Source organism: Trichechus manatus, unplaced genomic scaffold, assembly GCF_000243295.1.
Source record: "Trichechus manatus latirostris isolate Lorelei unplaced genomic scaffold, TriManLat1.0 scaffold00096, whole genome shotgun sequence".
Taxonomy (NCBI): Eukaryota; Metazoa; Chordata; class Mammalia; order Sirenia; family Trichechidae; genus Trichechus; species Trichechus manatus.
In genome coordinates, this window is record NW_004444032.1 from 10,397,206 (window position 1) to 10,418,548 (window position 21,343).

At 36.8% G+C, this 21,343-nt stretch overlaps 1 protein-coding gene across 2 annotated transcripts in view; it reads left to right on the forward strand.

Annotated features, from left to right (window-relative positions):
* LOC111821669 (tigger transposable element-derived protein 4-like) overlaps positions 1–18,835 on the forward strand; it is a 23,157-nt gene extending 4,322 nt beyond the window's left edge. Inside the window, exons 1-2 of one of the 2 annotated variants that reach the window (XM_023737077.1) lie at positions 2,013–2,494; positions 16,570–18,835. In XM_023737077.1, coding sequence (XP_023592845.1) covers positions 17,406–18,209 — 804 coding nt within the window. In that variant the 5' untranslated portion in view covers positions 2,013–2,494; positions 16,570–17,405 and the 3' untranslated portion in view covers positions 18,210–18,835. Of the gene's footprint in view, positions 1–2,012; positions 2,495–16,569 lie in introns of those variants that run through there. The other variant, XM_023737076.1, reaches the window with a different exon arrangement.
* The last annotated feature ends 2,508 nt before the right edge of the window (positions 18,836–21,343 follow it).

The following is a 21,343-nucleotide window of genomic DNA, read 5'->3' on the forward strand; positions in this document are numbered from 1 at the left end:
TTTTTTTTTTTTTTTTTTGGTGAAAATATACATAGTGATGATGTTCTTTGCTTCATGAGGAAAAGTATTGTATGACATTTTTCCTTCAGTGCTTATGTTTCCCATAAGTTAGTATGCGGAATATATCGTGCATTTCTATTCCTTATAAAAGAAAATTGGGTTTGGAGGTTGTTTGCGTCTTTGTTTTAAGCACACCACAAAACAAATCATCGTCAACACTGTCTTTTTGAGGTATAGAATATATCTTAAATCAACAACTATTTTTTATATAGTACCAGTCTTAAGAAACTAAACTGGTTATCTACCTAGGGTAAATGGTATTTCATTTAACAGCTGAAATCGGATTAAATTATATAGGAATGCATTCCTAGAGATTATCACTTTAATATTCCTTATTTTCAAAAAGTATTTATGCTATTTTTAAATGCGTTCTTCCCAAGTATATTGATCTTTGTGTCTCAAGTTTAAACCTATATTCCAGTTTTCCCCATCTAGTTGCTTTGTTCCTGGACCAGATCATAACTCCAGCTCTGATTTCAATCAACAAATAATTTACATTCCTACCATAGTGTAGGCAGCAGAAGAAAAAAACCTAACCCACTGCCGTGAAGTCAGTTCCAACTGATAGCGACCCTGCAGCACAAAGTAGAACTGCCCCGTAGGGTTTCCAGGACTGGTGTTTAAGGAAACAGACTGCCACATCTTTCTCCTAAGGAGCAGCTGGTGGGTTCAGACTGCCATCCTGATTAGCTGCTGAGCACTTACCCACTGTACCACCAGGGCTCCTGTATTTTAGGCACGTAAGACTGGATATTCTAACCCTTACACTTTTCAGTTAAGCTGATAAGATAAACTGCTTTTTTGGTAATTAGATCTTTAGAAGCATTTATATGTAAATTTTACTTGTTTTCTCCCAACCTTTATTTCTACCTGTATAAATGTAGCTCAGTTTTAATGCCACTTCCACTTCTTTGGGAGCCCTGGTGGCACAGTGGTTAAGCCCGAGGCTGCTGACTGAAAGGTCGGCAGTTTGAACCCACCAGCCACTCCACAGGAGAAAGATGTAGTAGTATGCTTCCATAAAGATTTACAGCCTCCAAAACCCTGTAGGGCAGTTCACTATGAGTCAGAATCGACTCAGCAGCAGTGAATTTTTTGTTTTTTCCACTTCTTTGTGTATAGCTTGGTGTGTTGCTGACATGTAACATTAAAGAAAGATTACTGGTTGGGTATGACAGTTGGAAGGATGGATTTAGGAACAACAAGAATATAAGAAAAAAAAAGCAAGGTATACCACTCTGTGTAACTGATGTTTAGTGAGGGTGGGATAGTCTTAAATTTAATGCTAGATCAGAAATCCGTAACTGCTAGTGTCACTCTCCTCCCCGCACCCTACCCCAAAAAAGAATGTTTTCTGATGTCCAGGGCCATGTTTGATGCTATTGTATACACTTTGTCACTTAAGTGACAGTCTTACCCAAGGTGGCAGAGCAGCAATTTCAAAACCTGTTTCTCTGACCTGGCCAAAGTTCGTATTTTTTGCCCTATTTGCACTGTCTGAATGAAAACTTCCCTTTGAGCCCAGCCATACAACAATGAAATGTTGTCTACCTTCAACCCAGGGGAAGGGCTGGTTTAATAATGTAATGTCCTTAATAATAATGTAGATGGATTAAGAAGGGCCTGAATGAGGGTAGAAGTAATAGAATAAAGAAGGTACATAAGACATTTCAGAAACATCCATGCTTGTTGGTTGGATAATAAGAACTTTTCAAAACAATCATTGAGATTCAGTAGTCTTCAGAGATAAAAACAAAAAATGAATAGATTTGATCTTAATAAGAGACAGATCTAGCAAGAAAGCTGACATCGTATGTCCACATTACAGACCTAGGAGAAGGAACCAGTTCCTTTTTTTTTTTTTTTTTTTTGATAGCTAAATTATTTGCTAGTACATAAACCAAACCAAACCTGTTGCTGTCAAGTAAATTCCAACTCATAGTGACCCTGTAGAACAGAGTAGAACTGTCCCATGCGGTTTCCAGGGAGTGGCTGGTGGATTGGAACTGCCAGCCTTTTGGTTAGCAGCCTGAGCTCTTAACCACTGTACCACTTGGGCTCCTTTCTAGTACATACTTACCTTAGTCTATAGCTATGGCGATAATAAAAATATGATTACTTTATTCATAACTATCCTAAGCAATACTGTTTACTATTAAATTATGATGCACAAAAATGATATGTAGCGTTTTCTTTCTTTGGTCAGCGGTTCCACCCTTCTAACCTACTTTATGTAATTCAAACATCGTTCTAAAGCAATCTTTTTTGCCTTAAAACACTCAGTTCACCAGAGATTGCAGGATCAAGTCCAAACACCTCATGATGTGTAAAGCCCGTAATCTGGATCCTGCTTCACCTCTCAAAGTTTTATGAGCATATGGACATCACTGAAGTTAGAATGACTTGAGTACGAATACCTGCTCTTCCATTTCTGGTGCGACTTTAGTTCATTTACTTTCTGGGCGTGTGTTTCATAATCCATAGAATAGGTACTAACTACTTCATCATAGTAGTATTGGGATTAAACGAGATACAAGAGCTCCAGGAGCAATTGTTGACTTGTAGTAAATGCAACTGGTTTACTTCTTTCTCTCTAGAAAATGAGACATTCCCTTTTCTTTGTTGCTGTCATATTCATGTTCCTCTATTCCATTAGTTTGTGAGCTCTTGATATTCACATCTTGTCTTTTGTAGCTAAAGTGCACAGTTCTTGGCATATAATAGGCACTCAGTTTTGTTGCACAAGTTACAAAGTTAATAGATAATCTGCTTTGATGCCAAGTGTCTGAAAATTCTGCCATAATGTATGTTTATGATAATAATAGTAAGTCCATTGAATATAAAATACAATGACAGAATTCACTGGTTGGTTCTGTATTATGTTATGAAGCTTTTTTTTTTTGTCCCCACTTTTTCTCTTAACACATATTTTGCCAATGTCATCATCTCTCAAATCTGGTTTTAGTCCATTGTGTTCCTCTTCACTCAAATTTTTATACCTGTCATTGTATGAACTAGAAGGGCTAATCCCTGCAGTATTAATCTACAGTCTGGTTTGGGAATTAAACCATGTGGAAAGGTAACCAAGGTACTACAGGCATTCAGCCAGGAACCTCAATTTATGGATAACGTGTGTTACAGACTAAAATTTTTGTGCTAGGAGGCAAAAGTATTTGGATTTTAATAGGGAAGGGGTGGGAGCAGGGGAAGCACAGCAGATTTGCAGTCAGCATGGCTTTATGTGCAAAGGCATAGAACAGAAATAGAGAAAATGTGTTTTATGCATAAGAAGCTAGTTTGACTAAGCTTATATGAAGTATATTGAGAGATGAGACTGGAAAAGAAGGTGAATTGGACTGGATCTTTTTTTTTTTTTTTTTTTTTTAATGTCCTTTGAGGTGTAGCTGAGGCCATTTCCCCCCACCACTCCCTGTTATATATGAGGAAACAGTCCCAAAAAGGGAAATGACTGACTTCAGTCTCACAGTAATGAGTAACAGCTCAGACTAGAACCTAGGTATTAATATCCTAACTCTAAATTGAAAATTGGATGATTAATAAAGAGTCTGTGGTGTTACCAGGTTATAAATCTATCATTCCCAGTCTTCCTTATCTCAGCTTTAGATGGAATTAGGCCAACTTTTTTTTTCCCCCCATCATTTTTTTCTTCCTGGTTGTACATAGAAAGAGAGGGAGAAAACGAGCCTGAGCTTCAGTGTCAGGCTTTTCCTTTCCCAGTTACGCTTTGCCTCTTACAGGCTGCATGATCTTGATTGATTACTTCACCTCTGTTTCCTCATCTGTAAATTGTTTTGTGGTGTTCTGTGAGTCAATTCCAACTTGTAGCGACCCAACGTGACAGAGTAGAAGTACCCACAGGGTTTCCTAGGCTGTAATCTTTACAGGCGCAGATTGCTTCTGAGGAGCAGCTGGTGGATTTGAACTGCCAGCCTTTCGTTTAGCAACCAAGCGCTTGACCATTGCACCACCAGGGCTTCTTGTAAATTGTTTAACATCTGCAAATGTGTGGCTTAGTGCCTGACAGCATTAGATGTTGGATAATCGATAGCTGTTGTTATCAATAAATATTTACTTAGAGTTCTGGTAATTTAAGTTTTATGCTGAGAATCCATGTAGTACAGACAATATGTCTGTACCTGTGTCTGTGGCAAAAGCTGCAAATTGTAAAAAAAAAAAAAAAATTTGCTGCTACATCAGGAAGTATATCTTGACAACTGATTTCCTTTTTAAAATTGTAGGCCCCAAAAGAGATCTTATTAAAATGCTTCAATTTTCAGATTAGTGTTTTTGTTCATTAGTGTTTTGTTCCTCTTAAATTTGATGTGCCCGTGCAAAATACATATTTTATGGCTTTAGGACAATGTATGCATATCATATCAAATTTTTGTAATATGTATATGCTTTTCTGTCCTTTTGCTACCAAGACTTCAGTGTTAAACTGAATGCTGTTTGGCCACATGTATATCTACTGCTGTTAGAGAGTTGTAACTGTGACTTGTAAACAATCATTATAGAGACAGTTCTGTTTATAATTCCCAGGTAGCTTTCTTTTTTTAGTGTTTCAGCAGAAATTAACTTTATATAAGCCCAGATTAACTGTATCAATATACCTACAAGGCAAAAATCTATGCTTATTGACTTTTGAACCTTCTAAAGGGCTCCAATCAGAGGTGTCATTATTACCCAATTACAGTGATGTTTCAACTAGGTAGCTTTCATATTCTCACCATTTCACAGTATGCATTTTAGAATTATTTCTCTGGTTTTTCATGTCCCATCCATTTATAAGTCATTAAGCATGCCTATTAGAAAGCAGAAGAAGCTTATTCTTATGTAACCTCCAAATAAGCTATGACACTGAATTTTAAGAGTGTGTTGTTATTGACATTTTTCCATGTTTTTTGTGGTTTTTTGTTTGGTTGGTTTTTATGTAGAATTCCGTACGTGGCTAGTTTTGGGGGAAGTTTTTTAGAATTAACATTTATTGCCTGAGCAAATTTTTAGACTATATATTCTGATCACTTTATCTCTGTCAACTTTGTTGGTGTGTGCTGTCAGCTCATAGTGGCCCTATAAGACAGAACTGCCCATAGGGTTTCCTAGGGTGAAATCTTTACGGGAGCAGGTCACCAGGTCTTCCACAGAGCCACTGTTAGGTTCTAACTGCCGACCTTTCTGTTAGCTAAGCGTGTAACCATTGTGCCACCAAGGCTCCTTCTGATAACTTTAAGAAATAGCAAAAATAAAATTTAATTTAGTGTATTTAAATTAGAAAATCTTTTTTTTTAATTGTTGTAGTTTAAATTAAGTTTACATTTCAAGTTAGTCTCGCATACAAAAATTTATACATACATTGTTACGTGACCCTAATTGCTCTCCCCGTACTGCGACAGCACACTTCTCCTCTCCAGCCCTGATTCCCCGTGTCACTTCAGCCAGCTCCTAACCCTCTGTGTCTCACCTCCGGACATAAGCTGCCCGTTTAGTCTCTTGTATCTACTTGAGTTAAGAGGCACACTCCTCACGAGTATCACTTTATGTCCCACAGTCCAGTCCAATCCCTGTCTGAAGAGTTGGCCTCAGAAATTGTTTTACTTCTGGACTGATAGAGAATCCGGGGGCCATGCTTTCTGGGGTTCCTCCAGTCTCAGACCATTAAGTCTGGTCTTCTTACTGGAATTTGAATTCTGTACCCCACCTTTCTCCCACTCCATCAGGGACTCTGTTGCGTTCCCTGTCAGGGCGTAAATTAGAAAATCTGTTATCCCCATCTCTAGCCCATGAGCCTATCTCTGAACTTTGTTGGTACTTAATATGGTAGCTTTTCTAGTTTACAAAAGAACCCTCTGTCACTGAAATTATAATGCCTGTCTGAAACTAAAGCACAAATTTCAAGCTGTTTTTTTAATAAGATTCGTACTTTTAAAAAATAAACGATGTCTAAACTTTCATAGAGTCACTGTGAGTAGTAATCAACTTGATGGCAACAGGTATAAACTGTTTCAGCATGTAAGATGTCACCAAATATGGTACTAGATGCGCTAAATATTGGTCTGATAGCTTATCCTTTTTGCTGAAGGTTGTTATGCTACCTTAAAGAATAAGCCATCCAAAGAACATTTTAGAAAACAAAGTTTGAATATAACAAGTGTCTAGTTTTGTGTACACTTTGTATTTGTACTGTTCATATGCTTAAAACTGATTTTTTTTAGTGACTATAATATTTTAGGTACCTGAATTCATAATACTTAAGTATCTATAGATAGCTGAAGGTCAGAACAAGGAGCCCCGGTGGCACAGTGGTTGAGTGCTTGTCTGCTAACAGAAAGGTCAGCAGTTCGAACGCACCAGCTGCTCTGCAGGAAAAAGATGTGGCAATATGTTTCCATAAAGATTTACAGCCTTTGAAACCAGGTAGGGCAGTTCTGCTCTGTCCTGTACGGTCGCTGTTAGTTGGAATCTACTCGATGGCGGTGAGTTTGGTTTTGAGTATACTGAGTGTATGTCAGTTGGACACTTGCATTGTTTTTGCCTTTATACTCTAGCTTACAGAAACTTAGTTATATGTGATAGAAAGACCTCTGATACAGTCGTTTGTTTACAAATGAGGGAATTGAGGTTCATCGAGATAACTCAGATTTAAATGAAATACGTACTGTATTTTCCTAGCTGTGATCAAATTTCATCTTTTTTCCATTTTTGTATGAATCCAGTCACTCAGGCTATGTTTGTATTAAATGTTATATATTTTTGCTTTCAATACTTTTATGTATCCCGTGTCTTGCTTTCCTCAGAGACCCTTAACACTGTCCATACCTGACTTAGAGTAGGCACCTAATATTTAGTTTCCATTCTTACACCTTCCCTTCTTTCCACCCCTATATAACATCTTTTTACAAACTTTTTCCCTGATTAACTTTGCATCTTCTATATATTATTATAACAGCCCTTCTGCAAATACATGTTCTAAGTAGATTGTTATCCCTACCCCTAGACGCAAGAGTTTGTTTATAACTGATCAATTAAACTTTGGTACTGTAGGAAGCCCTCAGCCTCTGTAAAGAGAGGAAGTAAAGTAGCCTCAACTTGTACTTGGGTAGTAGACTACTTTCAGATTCAGCTTTAAGTCCAAATAACCTTCTCTGAAATTAAAAACAAAATAGAAAATATATCGAAGAAAGTCAGTCATAGGTTTTTGCCATGAAAATCAAAATGATTGTGACATCTTATAGCTGTTTTTGTGTCTCTCTCTCTTCCTTTGTTCTTTAATAAGCAAATGCCAAATAGAAATATTTTTCATCAGCTCAGTGGGAATTAATCAAATTATATTCAAGGATAGGGACTACACTGAATGTAGTTTAATTAGAGGCCTAGATCAAAGTGTAATAGTTCTGTGTTTTGTTTTTAAAGGTTAAACTCTTTAAATGCATGATTAAGTTGTCTGTACAAGTGCTTAGTACAATCTTTTATTTGTGGAAGAAAAGCAGCTCCTTGGTTTTTTATGCATAAACTTAAGATGAAAGTCTTCCTTTTTTCTTCCCATCAGCCCATCCCATAAGGTATTCCAAAAAAAAAAAAAAAAGTCTGGAATTTAGGTTATATAGTCCATTTTTAAAACAGTGAAACAAGTCAGGTGTTCCCTGGATACATTTTACATGTGTAAATAATTTGAAACAGTTTTTCCTCACCATGCATTTTTAGAGAGATGTTTTTAGTTGCCGGAAACCCTGATGGTGTAGTGGTTAAGAGCTGCAGCTGCTAACCAAAAGGTCTGCAGTTCTATTCTGCCACGTGCTCCTTGGAAACCCTGTGGGGCAGTTCTGCTCTGTCCTATAGGGTCCCTATGAGTCGGAATCGACTCATTCATATATGTAGTTTTTAATTTAGTTCTTTAGAAAAGGAATTCTTAATGAAAAGGATACACTATCTTCCTAACAGTCATAACATTTGGTATTTTAGAACTTAGCCAGACCAGCTAACTTTTTTTAAACTTGGCGCTCTAGAATGTTCAGATGAAGGTAAATGTAGGGTATGCACCCTCTTTAAATTGATAGAGTAGGACTTTTTTACATCACAGGCTATGAATTTGAAAGTAGTTGCATTATTCAGAGCTTGATTATTCATGCCCTTTTTGCAGTCTCTCCCTCTCACTAGTAGAACTTATTCCAGTGCTTGCTCCACTGTGGTTGTTATTACATATCAAGGAGGCATTGTGTACCAGATGGCTTTGAGCTGCTTGGAAGAAAGGTGCTTATAAGAACAGGATAATTATTAATCACAATAATTCTCAAGATGTGTGGGTAACTCCCTTAAATTTTAGTAGCAGGCAGTGACTAGATAGGTTCTCGGCAAGCAGGTTAGATTTGTTCCTTTTAAATCAAGGACCTTTGCTTCTCACAGGAACCTTTAGAATAAATGGTCATGATAGGAAAGGTTTACATTCTGCATCCTTGTAATACACACATTGTTTGAAGATAACTTCCTCAAGAATTTAGGACAAATCAAGCAATTCATGTCCATATGGATCTAAGATATGAATCATCAAAGCATAATAACTGTGGAAACTCTCCTCCCTTTTGGTAGACTTGTGTTAAGAAATTCAATATATGTGAGAGGCAAGCTGCTTTTAGGAAGGAACTTAAAAAAAAGAAAGAGTTGCCAGGACTTATAGAGCTAATCAAACCCATTGGTTCGCAGACTTTGAGATTTCTTAAACAAATCAAATAACAAGAAACATGGAAACCAATATAGTTGCCAATTTTATTTCCCTAAATGGGAACACACTAGTTCCGGCCCTTTGTTTTAAAACATATATTTTAGCAGCACATAAGAACATAGTCTCATGATTTTAAAAAGTAAATCTTTTTGAAAAATTTTTCTAAGATATAAAAATTAGATCAGCATTTTGTTAAATTGTTAATTGTGACAAGTTAGTCTTAGACAAACACTGTAAAAGGCTTATAAATTTCTAACAGTATCTATTTAAATTAGGATATGTGCATAAGTAGAGCCATTAAAATTATTTTTCTGTATGTATATGTTTGCATAGAAATGGATAAAGGAAAAAAATTAGAATGGCTTCACTGGTTCTCTCTGAGTGGTAGACTTAACAGATAACTTACTCTTTACACTTTATTATATGTTCCAGATTTTCTACAAGAGGCCTGTACTACTAGAAAGCTTTTTTTTTTCCCCCAGAGAAGTTCCAGTTTTTAGTGATTTGGGAAAATGCTTGTGTATTAACTGAAAAATAGAATACAGACTGAAAACAGTCTATGATCCAGCTTGTCAGAAACCTGGAAACCATTCTCAGTCCTATAACACCCCATATTCTCTTGGTCTACCTTCCCTCCTCAACTTCATTCCCACTGTCACTCCTTTAATTCGGGCATAGAGTAGTCAGTCACTCTGAATATTTGCCAAATAAGAGAGCTTCTGTATATTACTATGTAGTAACCTCCTAGCTTCCAAAAAACAACAAACCGTATCCGTTGCCACTGAGTCGATTCTGACTCATAGTGACCCTATAGGACAGAGTAGGACTGCCCCATAGGGTTCCCAGGGAAGACCTGGTGATTTGAATTGCCAGCCTTTTGGTTAGCAGCCAAGCTGTTAACCACTTCGCCACCAGGGTTCCTCCTTACCCTGCTTTTAATCTTGCCCTCCTCTAATCCATCTGTCACTTCAAAGTGATTTTACTCAAATGCAAATCTGATGGTATTACTTACTTGAAATTCTCCAATGATACAGGTTGCCTCTTAAGTTTATGATTCTTAGGATGGCATGCAAGGCCCTCTGTGATCTGGCGCCTACCTTTTTCTCCAATCAAAGATTCAGCTGCTCCTTCCTTTACTTCCACCCATATTATTACTGCTTTCTGTTCCCCCAAACTCATCTATTCTGTCATACCTCCTTTCTTTTGCATATACTATTCTCTCTTCATGGAATATCCTTTTCTGTCTCTTGTCACCTTGGTGAATGCATCCTTCCGTTCAAGTGTTTCTGCTCTACGAAGCTTTCTCTGATCCCCTTCCCAAGAAGAGTTCATTGTTCTTTATAATCCTTTTGCCCAGCTCTTACTGCAGTTTGTTAAAATCACTTAGAATCTACTTACCCAGATAGAGTGTGAGCCTCTAAAGGGCAGAGAATGTCTAACTTGCATTGCTACCCTCAGATAAAAGGTTTCAGTTTATTGTTGCCTAGTACCTGAATTAATACTTAGGACATAGTAAGTGCTCAAATAAATCTTTGAATTAATTAGGCCTCTTGTCTCTTTGGCGTAAGTATGTATCTGCAAAGTAGCTCCTAAACTTAGATTGTAAGGCGAGGGATAGAGGGTTAGAGATGTTTTGATAGTTAAAGGTAGGGGTTGCTACTATCTGCTGCTGTGTTGGCCCCCAACTCGACTCATGGCCACCTCATGCACAGTGGAACTTAACGCAGGCCTGTCTTGCACCATCACCATAATCAGTTGCAGATCAGACCATTGTGGTGGTCCATAAGGTTTTCGTTGGCTGATTTTTGGAAGTAGATCACCAGGCCTTTCCCCCACTTAAAAGTTAAAAAACAAAACCAAAGCCATTGCCATTGAGTCAGTTCCAACTCATAGTGACCCCATGTGACAGAACAGAACTGCCCTATAGGTTTCCAAGGCTGTGAATCTGTACAGAAACCGACTGCCACATCTCTCTCCCCCAAGTGGCTGTTGGATTCCAACCACCAGCCCTTTCCGTTAGCAGCTGAGCGCTTAACCACTGAGCCACCAGCGCTTCTACTTAAAGGTTAGGAAACCTGAAATTGCTAATGAATAGTGCCCAAGAACATAGCCATCCTTATGCTAGAAAAAAATAACACCAAGAAAAAAATTGGACATCTCTTTCTCTTAGGTTACATCAGGTACAATTATCTTGAAAGACTGATGCAATCCTAGGTGAAGCGCTCTTGTCTATCCGTTCCAGATAAAAGCCTTCTCGAGAAAAGAAAGGAAGTGTTAAACTGTGTTAGGCAATTTGGAGATTTCTATCCACCCTCCATTGTTTGGTTATAAATTCTTATTTTTCACATTTAACCTGCATTTCCAATGCATAATTTTAAGAAAAAAAGTATAAAAGTATTTAATTACCTCAGAGCAGAGGACATTCCCATGTTTTAACTTTACTGAATAGTTCAACAACCCTGGTAATAAGACAAGATCAGGGCTAGATTCTGCCACCTTTCAGAAGAAAGGATATGGTCCCATAAATATGGATGGAGATCCATAAGTGCTTACCAGTATGCAGCAACAATCTTAGGGACTAAACAGCTGTGCATCCCAGAATGGCATTGGTAAAAATATGTGATTATCAGAATAGGGTAAAAATGGGAATGGGGCGGGGGAGGGGGAATGTGATTATGTCTGCACAGAAATTTACTTAGCTTCAGTTGTGAATGATTTACAATCAACAGTACCCATTTTAAAAAAGTTGAGTCTATTAATGTGCTAACTGTTCTCTCCCACACCACCAGTAGTTTTATATTCTTTGGAGAATTCTGACACTTAAGTTCAAAATTACTTCCAGGGTTTGCAACAGTAAATAAGTTGATTTCCTCTGTTGTACAGATATGAACAAATTTCTTTTCCTAAGTGTTAGTTGCAGGTATTACATAAAAAAGTGGTAGAAGTACCATAATGCATTTAATTCTCAGGCGTACTTTTGTGGGTCATCCTTTGTAACAGCTTGATCTGTTTATCATTGAAAGCAAAATTCTTATACCCAGACTTGTAGATCATGGCTACCAAGCTTTCAAACACCAAACAAACATATTCCACTTTTTAAAATTACTTTCTCTGCTAGGGCATATTAAAATGCTGCAAACAGTGGTTCCCAAGCCAGCCTGATCACTATAATCATCTGGGCAGCTTATTAAAATACAGATACCTGGGCCCCCACACCCAGAAGTTCTTAAAGGTGTAAGGTATCATTCACTATTTTCTTAGAATGTGCTTGACTACTTAGTGTGGGCCAGGAATCTACATTTCTAACAAACCCTCTCCTCTTCAGGTGCTTTTTGTACAATTGCCACTTTGGGGAAAACCGAGATAAGGAGTGAAGGGCTTCGCTAAAAAGTCTGTATAAAGCTACAGTGTGAGGACATTTTTCGTTTCTTTTTTAGGGAGTGTTACTGTGCTATTAGTCTTATTCAGCCTGACACATTGGGGGGCACCATTGCAGTGAACCATTTCTTAACATAATTCAGTTGTCAATTTGGTCACCTTCAAAAACTGACTGATAATAAAATATCTGGGAATGAGAAACCTCATTTCTGATACACGGGCTTAGGACAAATTAACTCTCTGCTCCAGGTTGCCATGAGAATATTAAGTTCCACTTAACTCACCCCTCAGTCTTTAGGACTCCTAACATGTGTGATGTGAAATTTAAGATTAGCTCTAGGAATGTGTGGAAATTTTTCTTACTGAAACTTATTTAAAGCTTTAACACTTAAATTTCCAATCTTGGATCATGATTCCATTTCATAACTTTTAAAAACAAATGTCCTGGATCTCTTGCCTTATGTGGTAATTCCAAGCATAAATTTAAAATCCCTTATTCTAGTAGAATAAGGTGGTATTTACATAATCATGGGAGTATTGTGTATGGTGGAATGTTGACCTAGAAGGATCACCAAAAGATTAAAAAATCCAGCTTCTTTGCTCTTTTTATTTTATAAATGAGGTGCAGACATGTAATGTAAATTGCCAAGTCACTCACCTGAAAGGCAGTTAGTAACGTAGCTACAAGTAAATTCAGTTATGCTGTCTAATATCCATTTAGCTTTTTGGTTTCTTGCATAAACTTTTAGGACAGTCTTAGTTCTTTTAAGAAGTCAAAGACAAAACCTGTCCAGCAGGCTCAGGGGGTCTCTCTCTAAGGACTAGATTAAATTCTGCACCAAAAAAATAGTGACAAAATCATAGACCTAGAGGTTCATCCTAGCCACATACCCTTGAACAAGGATCTTTTGCCTCTATCTGAAGATTTCATCAGCATAGGAACATAAGTTCTTTTTTTAAAACAAAATTTTGAATATCCTATTGGACTGAATTTTTTTTTTTCTTTTTTTTTCTTTTTTCGTATAATAGGTAAAGGTTAAGTCTTGTTAGTCTGGGAACCAGTCTGTCTTTTTTTAAAGGGTGTTGAGGTTTGTTGTTTAGTCTTGTTACGGAGGAGGAGATTTCATCCTGCTACTTTAACAGCTCATCATTATATTTAGAAAATACAATATTTTAATTAAGATTGTTCTTTTCCTTTAAAGATCAAACCATTAACTTTAAATACAACTCAGAGCAGAAGCATCACTTCATTTAATATTAGTAATTGAGAGTAGTCGATCTTAGAAATTCAGATGTTATCATCTGGGATTTTTAAGGATCCACTTCTTAAATTAACGTTGACATTAAAAGTTAAGTCCCAATGCTATTAAATATTCTAGTCATTATAAAGCTACAATTTTGGTATCATATCAGGCAACTTTTTCAATGTAATTAGATTTCCTGTATAATTTACCTCCTTGGAGAAAATGTGCTGACCAGAGAGATACAGAGATCTTTTCTTCGTAAATTGATAAATTGAATGACTTTTTTATATATACCTGTCTTTTTGCTTGGTTAACGTGCTTCCAGTCTGGGACATATCTGCTTGCTTATTACAAAGTCAAGTTTCTTGATCGTCTTTGTTAGAAGTCCCCACCTTAGATTGATAAATGAACATTTAATTTTTAAATTATTTATAAAAGCTAAACATATAGAATTACAAATTATTTCAGCAAGTCAGTAATACAGCCAAGGTAAATGGATATTTATGAAACAATATAGTAAATACATGATGTCAAAAAAATTGTTTCATCAAGCTGGTAATAAACATTGATTTTTGTGATCATTTCTGAGAATACTATAACTCCTGCCATGTTTACCACATTATCTAGAAGATTAACCAGGAACAGAAAATATACAATTTTATTTCCCCTAGATCAGCATTAAGTTAACAGGGTCTTTGCCACTGATTTTGCAAAGCCCACTGCCCTGACAATGGTTTCATTGGATAGTAGGTAGGGACAGTGCGAATCTCTTTCATCCATTCAGGGGCATTGCTAATTAGATAAGGTATTTGGCTACCTAAAGAGATTCGTAGTTACTCCCATTAGTTACCCGCACTTAAGTGAATGTCTTCACTTTGACATGCAGAGTACTAGGCAGAAATCAAAGTTCGGGGGACTTGGTAATTTTTCAAGTGAAAGTATAGAGTTAGTTACCCCAAGTTGGAAACTGACGTAGCATACATCATTAGCTCTGTGATTCTTTAACCCAAAAGGCAAAAGAACATGCAATTACATTTAGTATATATGTATATATGGATAAAATAAAGTGTTGTGGGGTGAGAGGTGGAGGAAATTTTTTTAAGGTGACTTTTTTATTGTACTTCAAGTGAAAGTTTACAATTCAAGTTAGTCTATCATACAAAAATTTATACATACATCGTTATGTGACCCTAGTTGCTCTCCCTGCACTGTGACAGCACACTCCTTTCCACCCCAGATTGCCCATGTCCATTCGGCCAGCTCCTGACCTGCTCTGCCTTCTCATCTCACCTCCAGACAGGAGCTGCCCATTTAGTCTTATGTATCTACTTGATCTAAGAAGCACACTCTTCACAAGTACCATTTTATGTCCCATAGTCCAATCTAATCTTTATCTGAAGAGTTGGCCTCAGGAATGGTTTTAGTTCTGGGTTGACAGATAGTCCGGGGGCCATACTTTCTGGGGTTCTTCCAGTCTCAGACCGTTAAGTCTGGTCTTTCTACTAGAATTTGAGTTCTACACCCCACTTTTCTCCTGGTCTGTCAGGGACTCTCTGTTGTGTTCCCTGTCAGGGCAGTCACTGGTGGTAGCCAGGCACTATCTAGTTCTTCTGGTTTCTGGTTTATGTGGCCCTTTCTGTCTCGAGCTAATACTTTCCTTGTGTCTTTGGTGTTCTTCATTCTTCTTTGCTCCAAGTGGGTTGGGACCAATTGATGCAGCTTAGATGGCTGCTCACTAGCTTTTAAGACCCCAAACACCACTCACCAAAGTGGGATGCAGAACATTTTCTTAATAAACTTTGTTATGCCAGTTGACCTAGATGTCCCCTGAAACCATGGTCCCCAGACCCCCGCTCCTGCTACTCTGTCCCTCACAGTGTTTGGTTATATTCAGGAAACTTCTTAGGTTTGGTTTAGTCCGGTTGTGCTGACTTCCCCTGTAGTGTGTGTTGTCCTTCCTTTCACCTAATAAGATGACTATATTTTTATATCTCTTGCCTAATAAATTCAGGACTGAAGGGACAAATGAGGTGTGGACTTTAGTCCTTCCAACATTCCATTGTAGTAATAATTCTTCCTGTTCAAAAAGGGAATAAGGGATAATTTATGAGTGATTGGAGTTATAAATAATGTACTTACTATATAAGCACAGGAGGAGATAAGTATGGAGTCAAGGGTATTAAAGAGAACATGACCTTCATTCTTTGTTGTTTATCATATGATTTTTTTTTTGTCCCTAGAGATACATCCTAAGTATCAACTATTCCTAGGACCAGAGTTTACACAAGTGCCAAATACATGAACAAGAACACCCCATTAAAATTCTTTTCACACATTATTGTGTATCTTAGGAGAGCAGATGTTGCCTGTGGGCTGTCACAGTCTTACTACATCAGCATAAGTGTAACAAATATTAGTGTAGACTAATAGAATTTAGAATTGTCCTAAAGCCCTCTGAGGTATGCATTGTTAGCTAATTCCATAATTATGCGTGCATAAATTTCCCCTACAGTGATTGACCTCCATTTAAATAACCACAGTGATATTGAGGCAGTTTATTGCATCTTTAGACAACTTTTAGGAAGCTGCTTTTCCCTCAGGCCCCTAGAACTGAATGTGATATCCTAACTTAATTGCGTCCCACAAAACAGTGAGTAAAAAGAGGACTGAGTAGGCAAATGGCAGACAGCAGAGATTATTTTGGTCCTGACAGCAGTAGCTTGCTTCATAAATGGACTCTTAACCAAGTAAATAAGAAGCTGTTTGAGAAACTTAACAAATGTTATTTTTAATTCTATGGAAGTATTTTAATAAAATAACAGTAATTTTCATTATGTTAACTACCAGAGTTACATTGGCAAGTTTTAGGAGCTATTTGAAATGTAAGATGTGACAGGGTGAAACTATTAAATACGTTAAGTATATAGTTTTATCCATGTTGCAATAAACATGTCTTTCAATTGTTATGTTATTTATAACCACTAAGTTTCTCTTGCCCCAGGATATAATATGAATATATTTTAATACTTGCTATATTAATTGGCCAGACAGAAGTGCTTTTTGATAATTTGAGATGCCACACAGCATGATGGTGTTGCACTTTACCTGATTTTCCACTTCAGGTCTTTTTGTTTTGAACTCTCTTTGCAGTTATCCTTATACAGTAAAAGTTGCGAAGGCTGAAACCTGTGTAAGGCAGAAAACCTGTCAGAGAAGGAAAACTCAAATACATTCCACTAAAACAATTACTTCAGCCTAATATTCTTTGAAAGCCAGAACCTGGGAAATGTGGACGGAGTCAGAAAATCGTTAGTATTGCAACCGAAATATAAGGAAGTGCAGATGCGAAAGCCGGAAATCATTCCAAGAAGTACAAGAGTCAGAGATGAAGGCTCAGTCTTGCACTTCCTTTTGCATTGTTACTGTGTGTAAGCACATACTGTGCATTGCTACTGTTTTCTGAATACACCTATTATTTACATTTTTACCTTTTTTTTTTCTGCCTGTAAATTTTTCCTAGCGAAGGACAACATCCATCAGCTTGGAAGAAAGTAAGAGATACCAATAAATTCCTTTATTTTCATTAAAATCTAGCAGAGCACACTTTTTTTCCTTGTCTTGAGAGATTTGACTCTTTAATTTTTAGTTTTCACTTTAGCTATTTGTAATTTTGATACACATTATTACAAACTTCAAAATCTCGTTCATTTCCTTGAAGTTTTGTTCTTCAGAATTTCTTGTTTTGCTCCCCAAAAAGAGAAGTATTTCCTCACTTAACACATTCATTGTGTGTACCAAAGCAAAAACATTCTTAAATATTTTACTGAAGTGTGTTAATTGTATCATATAATGATGTTGGTTTTCATTTTTTCTTTTTGTTTGAGACAATTCACGTTTTCGAGAAGATCATAAATTCCTTATTTTTATAAGAATTTATTTCACTCTCTGTTTTCCTTTTTTTTTTTGAAAATGATTCCTTCACAGCCATGGATAAGAGGGTAAGAAATTTATCTCTGAAAGAAAAGTTTGATGTTGTCAAAATGATAACTGAAGAGAAAAGGACTGTCAAGGAAGCTGTGAATAAGTTCAAGTGCAGCAAAACGCAAATCTACTCAATTATGGAAGAAAGGGATAAGATAATAGAGAAATACATGAACAGTATCAACGCAAACATCAAGAAAGGAAGGGGGGATGGAAATCAGCAATCTGTTTTTGAGTGGTTTCTTCAAGCTTCTGCCAGTAATGTTCCCATTTCAGGACCTATCCTGCAAGCAAAGGCGAAGGAAACTGCGAAACTTTTAAAAGTTGATGGATTCTCAGTGTCTAATGGGTGGCTTCAGAGCTTCAAAAAAAAACATGGAATCACTTGCAATGTGGCTTGTGGGGAATCAAACGGGGTTGGCATGCAGGTTCAGGCAGCAGTAAATGACATTTATAGTGGTGTTTCAGAAAATAGGGTCAGTGCTACATCTTACGTTGTTATTGACAAAGAAATTGCCACAGAAATGGATGATATAAACCTGCAAGAAATTGTAGGCTTACAATCTAAAGATGACAACGATGAAGACATACCATTAGAAGAGGCTGAGCCTGTAAGTCAGGCACAAGTTTTCAGCTATATAAAGGCTTTGAAGGAATTTGGAAAAGTTAAAGGAGACCAAGAGTTTTTTGATAAGGCTATAGACTTAGAAATTTGTTTCAGTAATTTCATAAAAAAACCAAAACAAACTAAACAGTTAACATTAGATGTTTTATTAAAAAGTGAATTTTACCCATCTCTGTTTGACTAGTAAATGCACATACCTGTATCTAATTTGAATAAACGTGCAAATCTAAAAAAAAAATGGTTTTTTTCCCAGTCCTATAAAATCGAAAACAAACACTATCTGAGTGTTTATGAGGTTAGGATTCTTAATAGAGAGTGCTAGAAAGTCGTTAGACTGCACTCTGTCAAAGGCAGAAAACCTGGCAAGACCCAGAAAAACAAGGCAGCCCTGTCAAGTTCTGGCTCACACAGGTTTCAGTGTACTATTTGCCACATTTTTAGCCTTTAAGAATGAATTATAATTACCAAAACCGGCCATCTTCTCTTTCTCCCATTAGAGACTAGAACAGGGATGGGCAAACTACAGCCCCCACAACTTGTTTTTGTGTAACCTGGGAGTTTAAAATATTTTTTATATTTTTAAACGCTTGTTAAAGGGAGGTGAGAGGAATATGTGAGACTGTATATGGCCTGCAAAACCTAAAATAGTTCCTGTGTGGCCCTTTACAGAAAAGGTGCAGATCTGTGGAATAGAGCCACTAAAGGAAAACAAAATGCTTAAAGGGCAACCAGTAAGCCAGAGACCCTGCTGGTCATTAAAGGAACTAGTAAAATCAAACAATAGCTTTAACTAGTAAAAAAAAAAAAAAAGTCTGCCTTGAGCATTATTATGCTTTTAAGAACTGTCTATATGGGATGAAAGTGACAACAGCAACTCAAAAGATTAGATAGGAACGAACTTCAGGGGAGCAGTGAATTTATGTTAATGGGGGAGGAATAACTCGGAAAAGGAGGGTGAGAATGGTTAGACAACTCGAAGAACGTAATCAGAGTTACTGAATTGTATGTGTAGAAACAGTTAATTGGTGATGTTTTGCTGTATATATTCTCAACAACAAAATAAAATTTTTTTAAAAAGATGCCGAGATCTCAGGAAATATGGATGGGTCACTAACCACATCAGTTACAGTAGATAGTGTTGGTGTTAGTTATTCTACTTTTGTGAAAACAAACCCTGTGTAATAATAGGGGAAAAAAATGTAACCAGTGTCAGTATGTGTAGAAATTGTTGAAATCTGTTTTGCTGTGTATGCTTTCACAAAAAATGTAATTTTAAAAAAATTTGTTTTAAAGGAACCTAGAGTCAGTACACAGAAAAGAGAAAGACAGTTTAGCTTGGAGTCAAAATACAAATATTATTAAGAACTGGTTAATGAATAGGCAGATAATTACACAATGTGAAAGCCAATAATGGCAGAATATGCCATCATTCAAATTTCTAATAGCATGTAAAGTCTTTCTGGTATCTTCAGTTAAACTATTAGTATAGGGATTTATACCCGTATCTTACTGACGTATAAGACTAAAATGCAAAGAAGATAACACTACAAGAAGGAAATGTAGATACATATATAAACTTAATATAGCTACTGGGTATTGTAAATAATCTCAATCTCTTAACCTCCTTAGTGCTGGGTATTTGGTTGTGTGATAAAAATTTACTGTAGTGTCACGTTGGCAATATTCTTATTTTAAAGAAAAATGGAGCTAATAGATTAAATTGAATCATGGCCGGTATCATGCTCACTGTTCAAAGAAAAACTAATTGAAAGAGAATATTTGCTGCTTTTTTAATTTGGCAGACTACTAATAAAGTTAAACAGAAATAATAAACATAGTAAAGATTTACTTCTAAAACACTCTCCAGTGAGATACAAGCATTTCATAAAGTAATTATCAAAGCTATATTGGATTTAAAATACCATGAAACAGGAAAGAGAGCTGTGAATCTATGTATTTCCTCTATGTAGCTTCCCTTCTTGGGCAGCCTTTGCCTATATACCAGAGTTTAAAACAGCACTGTATTTAATCATATTCCCCAAAAGGAGAATTTGCTTCATGAGGCATTAGTGAGTAATGCATATTTTACTGCCAATTTCACAGGAGAGACTGAGGAGAGAGTTTAATTTCAAAAATACCCCATTTTCTCAGAATCACTTGTAGTTCTACGCTTTTCTCAGTTGCTCACTTTCTAAAATTTTCCTCAATAAGTCTTATGCAGAACCCTTTAGCAGTGTGGGGCGATACACAAGCTTAGCAAGTATATACATATACTTGCTTAGGAAGTAGCAAATAGGAACATCCTGTGTTGATCAACTTTTACCGATTGGCAGTGATCCTTGGAGCAAGGTCCCACTGGGTATGCGACTGAAAGGAATGAGTCCTGTAGCTGCCTGGCACAGAGGGACACAGCTGTAGATGAAATGGAGCACCTGTCTTAGCATCTTTTTGGGGAAGCATCTCACTCAGTTTAGCCAGTTTTACTAGGTTATTTGACAGGGTGTGACTGCAGATTATGGGGTCTTAATTCAGGTCTTTGACTTGAAAAGGTTTCATTTGCTAACTGCAACACTTACCCTCAACCTAAACCCTTTAAAAAAAAAAAAAAATGCTGTTGAGTTCAACTCACAGCGACCTATAGGACAGGGTAGAACTGCCCCATAGGGTTTCCAAGGAGCACCTGGTGGATTCAAACTGCTGACCGTTTGGTTAGCAGCCATAGCTCTTAACTACACTACACCACCAGGGTTTCCACCTAAGTCCTTAGTCAGCATTAACCAAAGTAACAAGGAATTGTAAATTTTAATCAGATATGTAGAGGAGAACTTGTTCAGTTAACTTGGAATACATTATTTCCGACAACACAAGTGAATGACAAAGATTTTGTGAAAGTAATGTATGTATAAATTTTTGTGTAAGAGACTGACTTGAAATGTAAACTTTCACTTTAACAATAAAAAGATTTTGTGAGAGAAGTTTGTTTATAGAAATGTGCCAGTTTCCACGTTGCACGTTTCATTTGGCTGTGTTTTTTTTTAATAATAGAACTTCAGAATTCCAAAGCAAATCTGCATGGGATTATGTTCACTTTGGTTCACTTGCAGTTATCTTCCATCTATCCAACTAATTCTACAAAACCTACAGATTGCTGAGAGAACCTGGGACCAGCCAAAGAAACTATTTATTAGCTGAATGTAGTTTACTTCTAAACCAGTGGTTCTTAAAATGGATCCTGGATTAACCTGCATTAGAATTATTTTCGGTGTTTGTTTAAAATGCAGATTCTTGACAAACCTACCAAGTCAATCAGTTGTATAT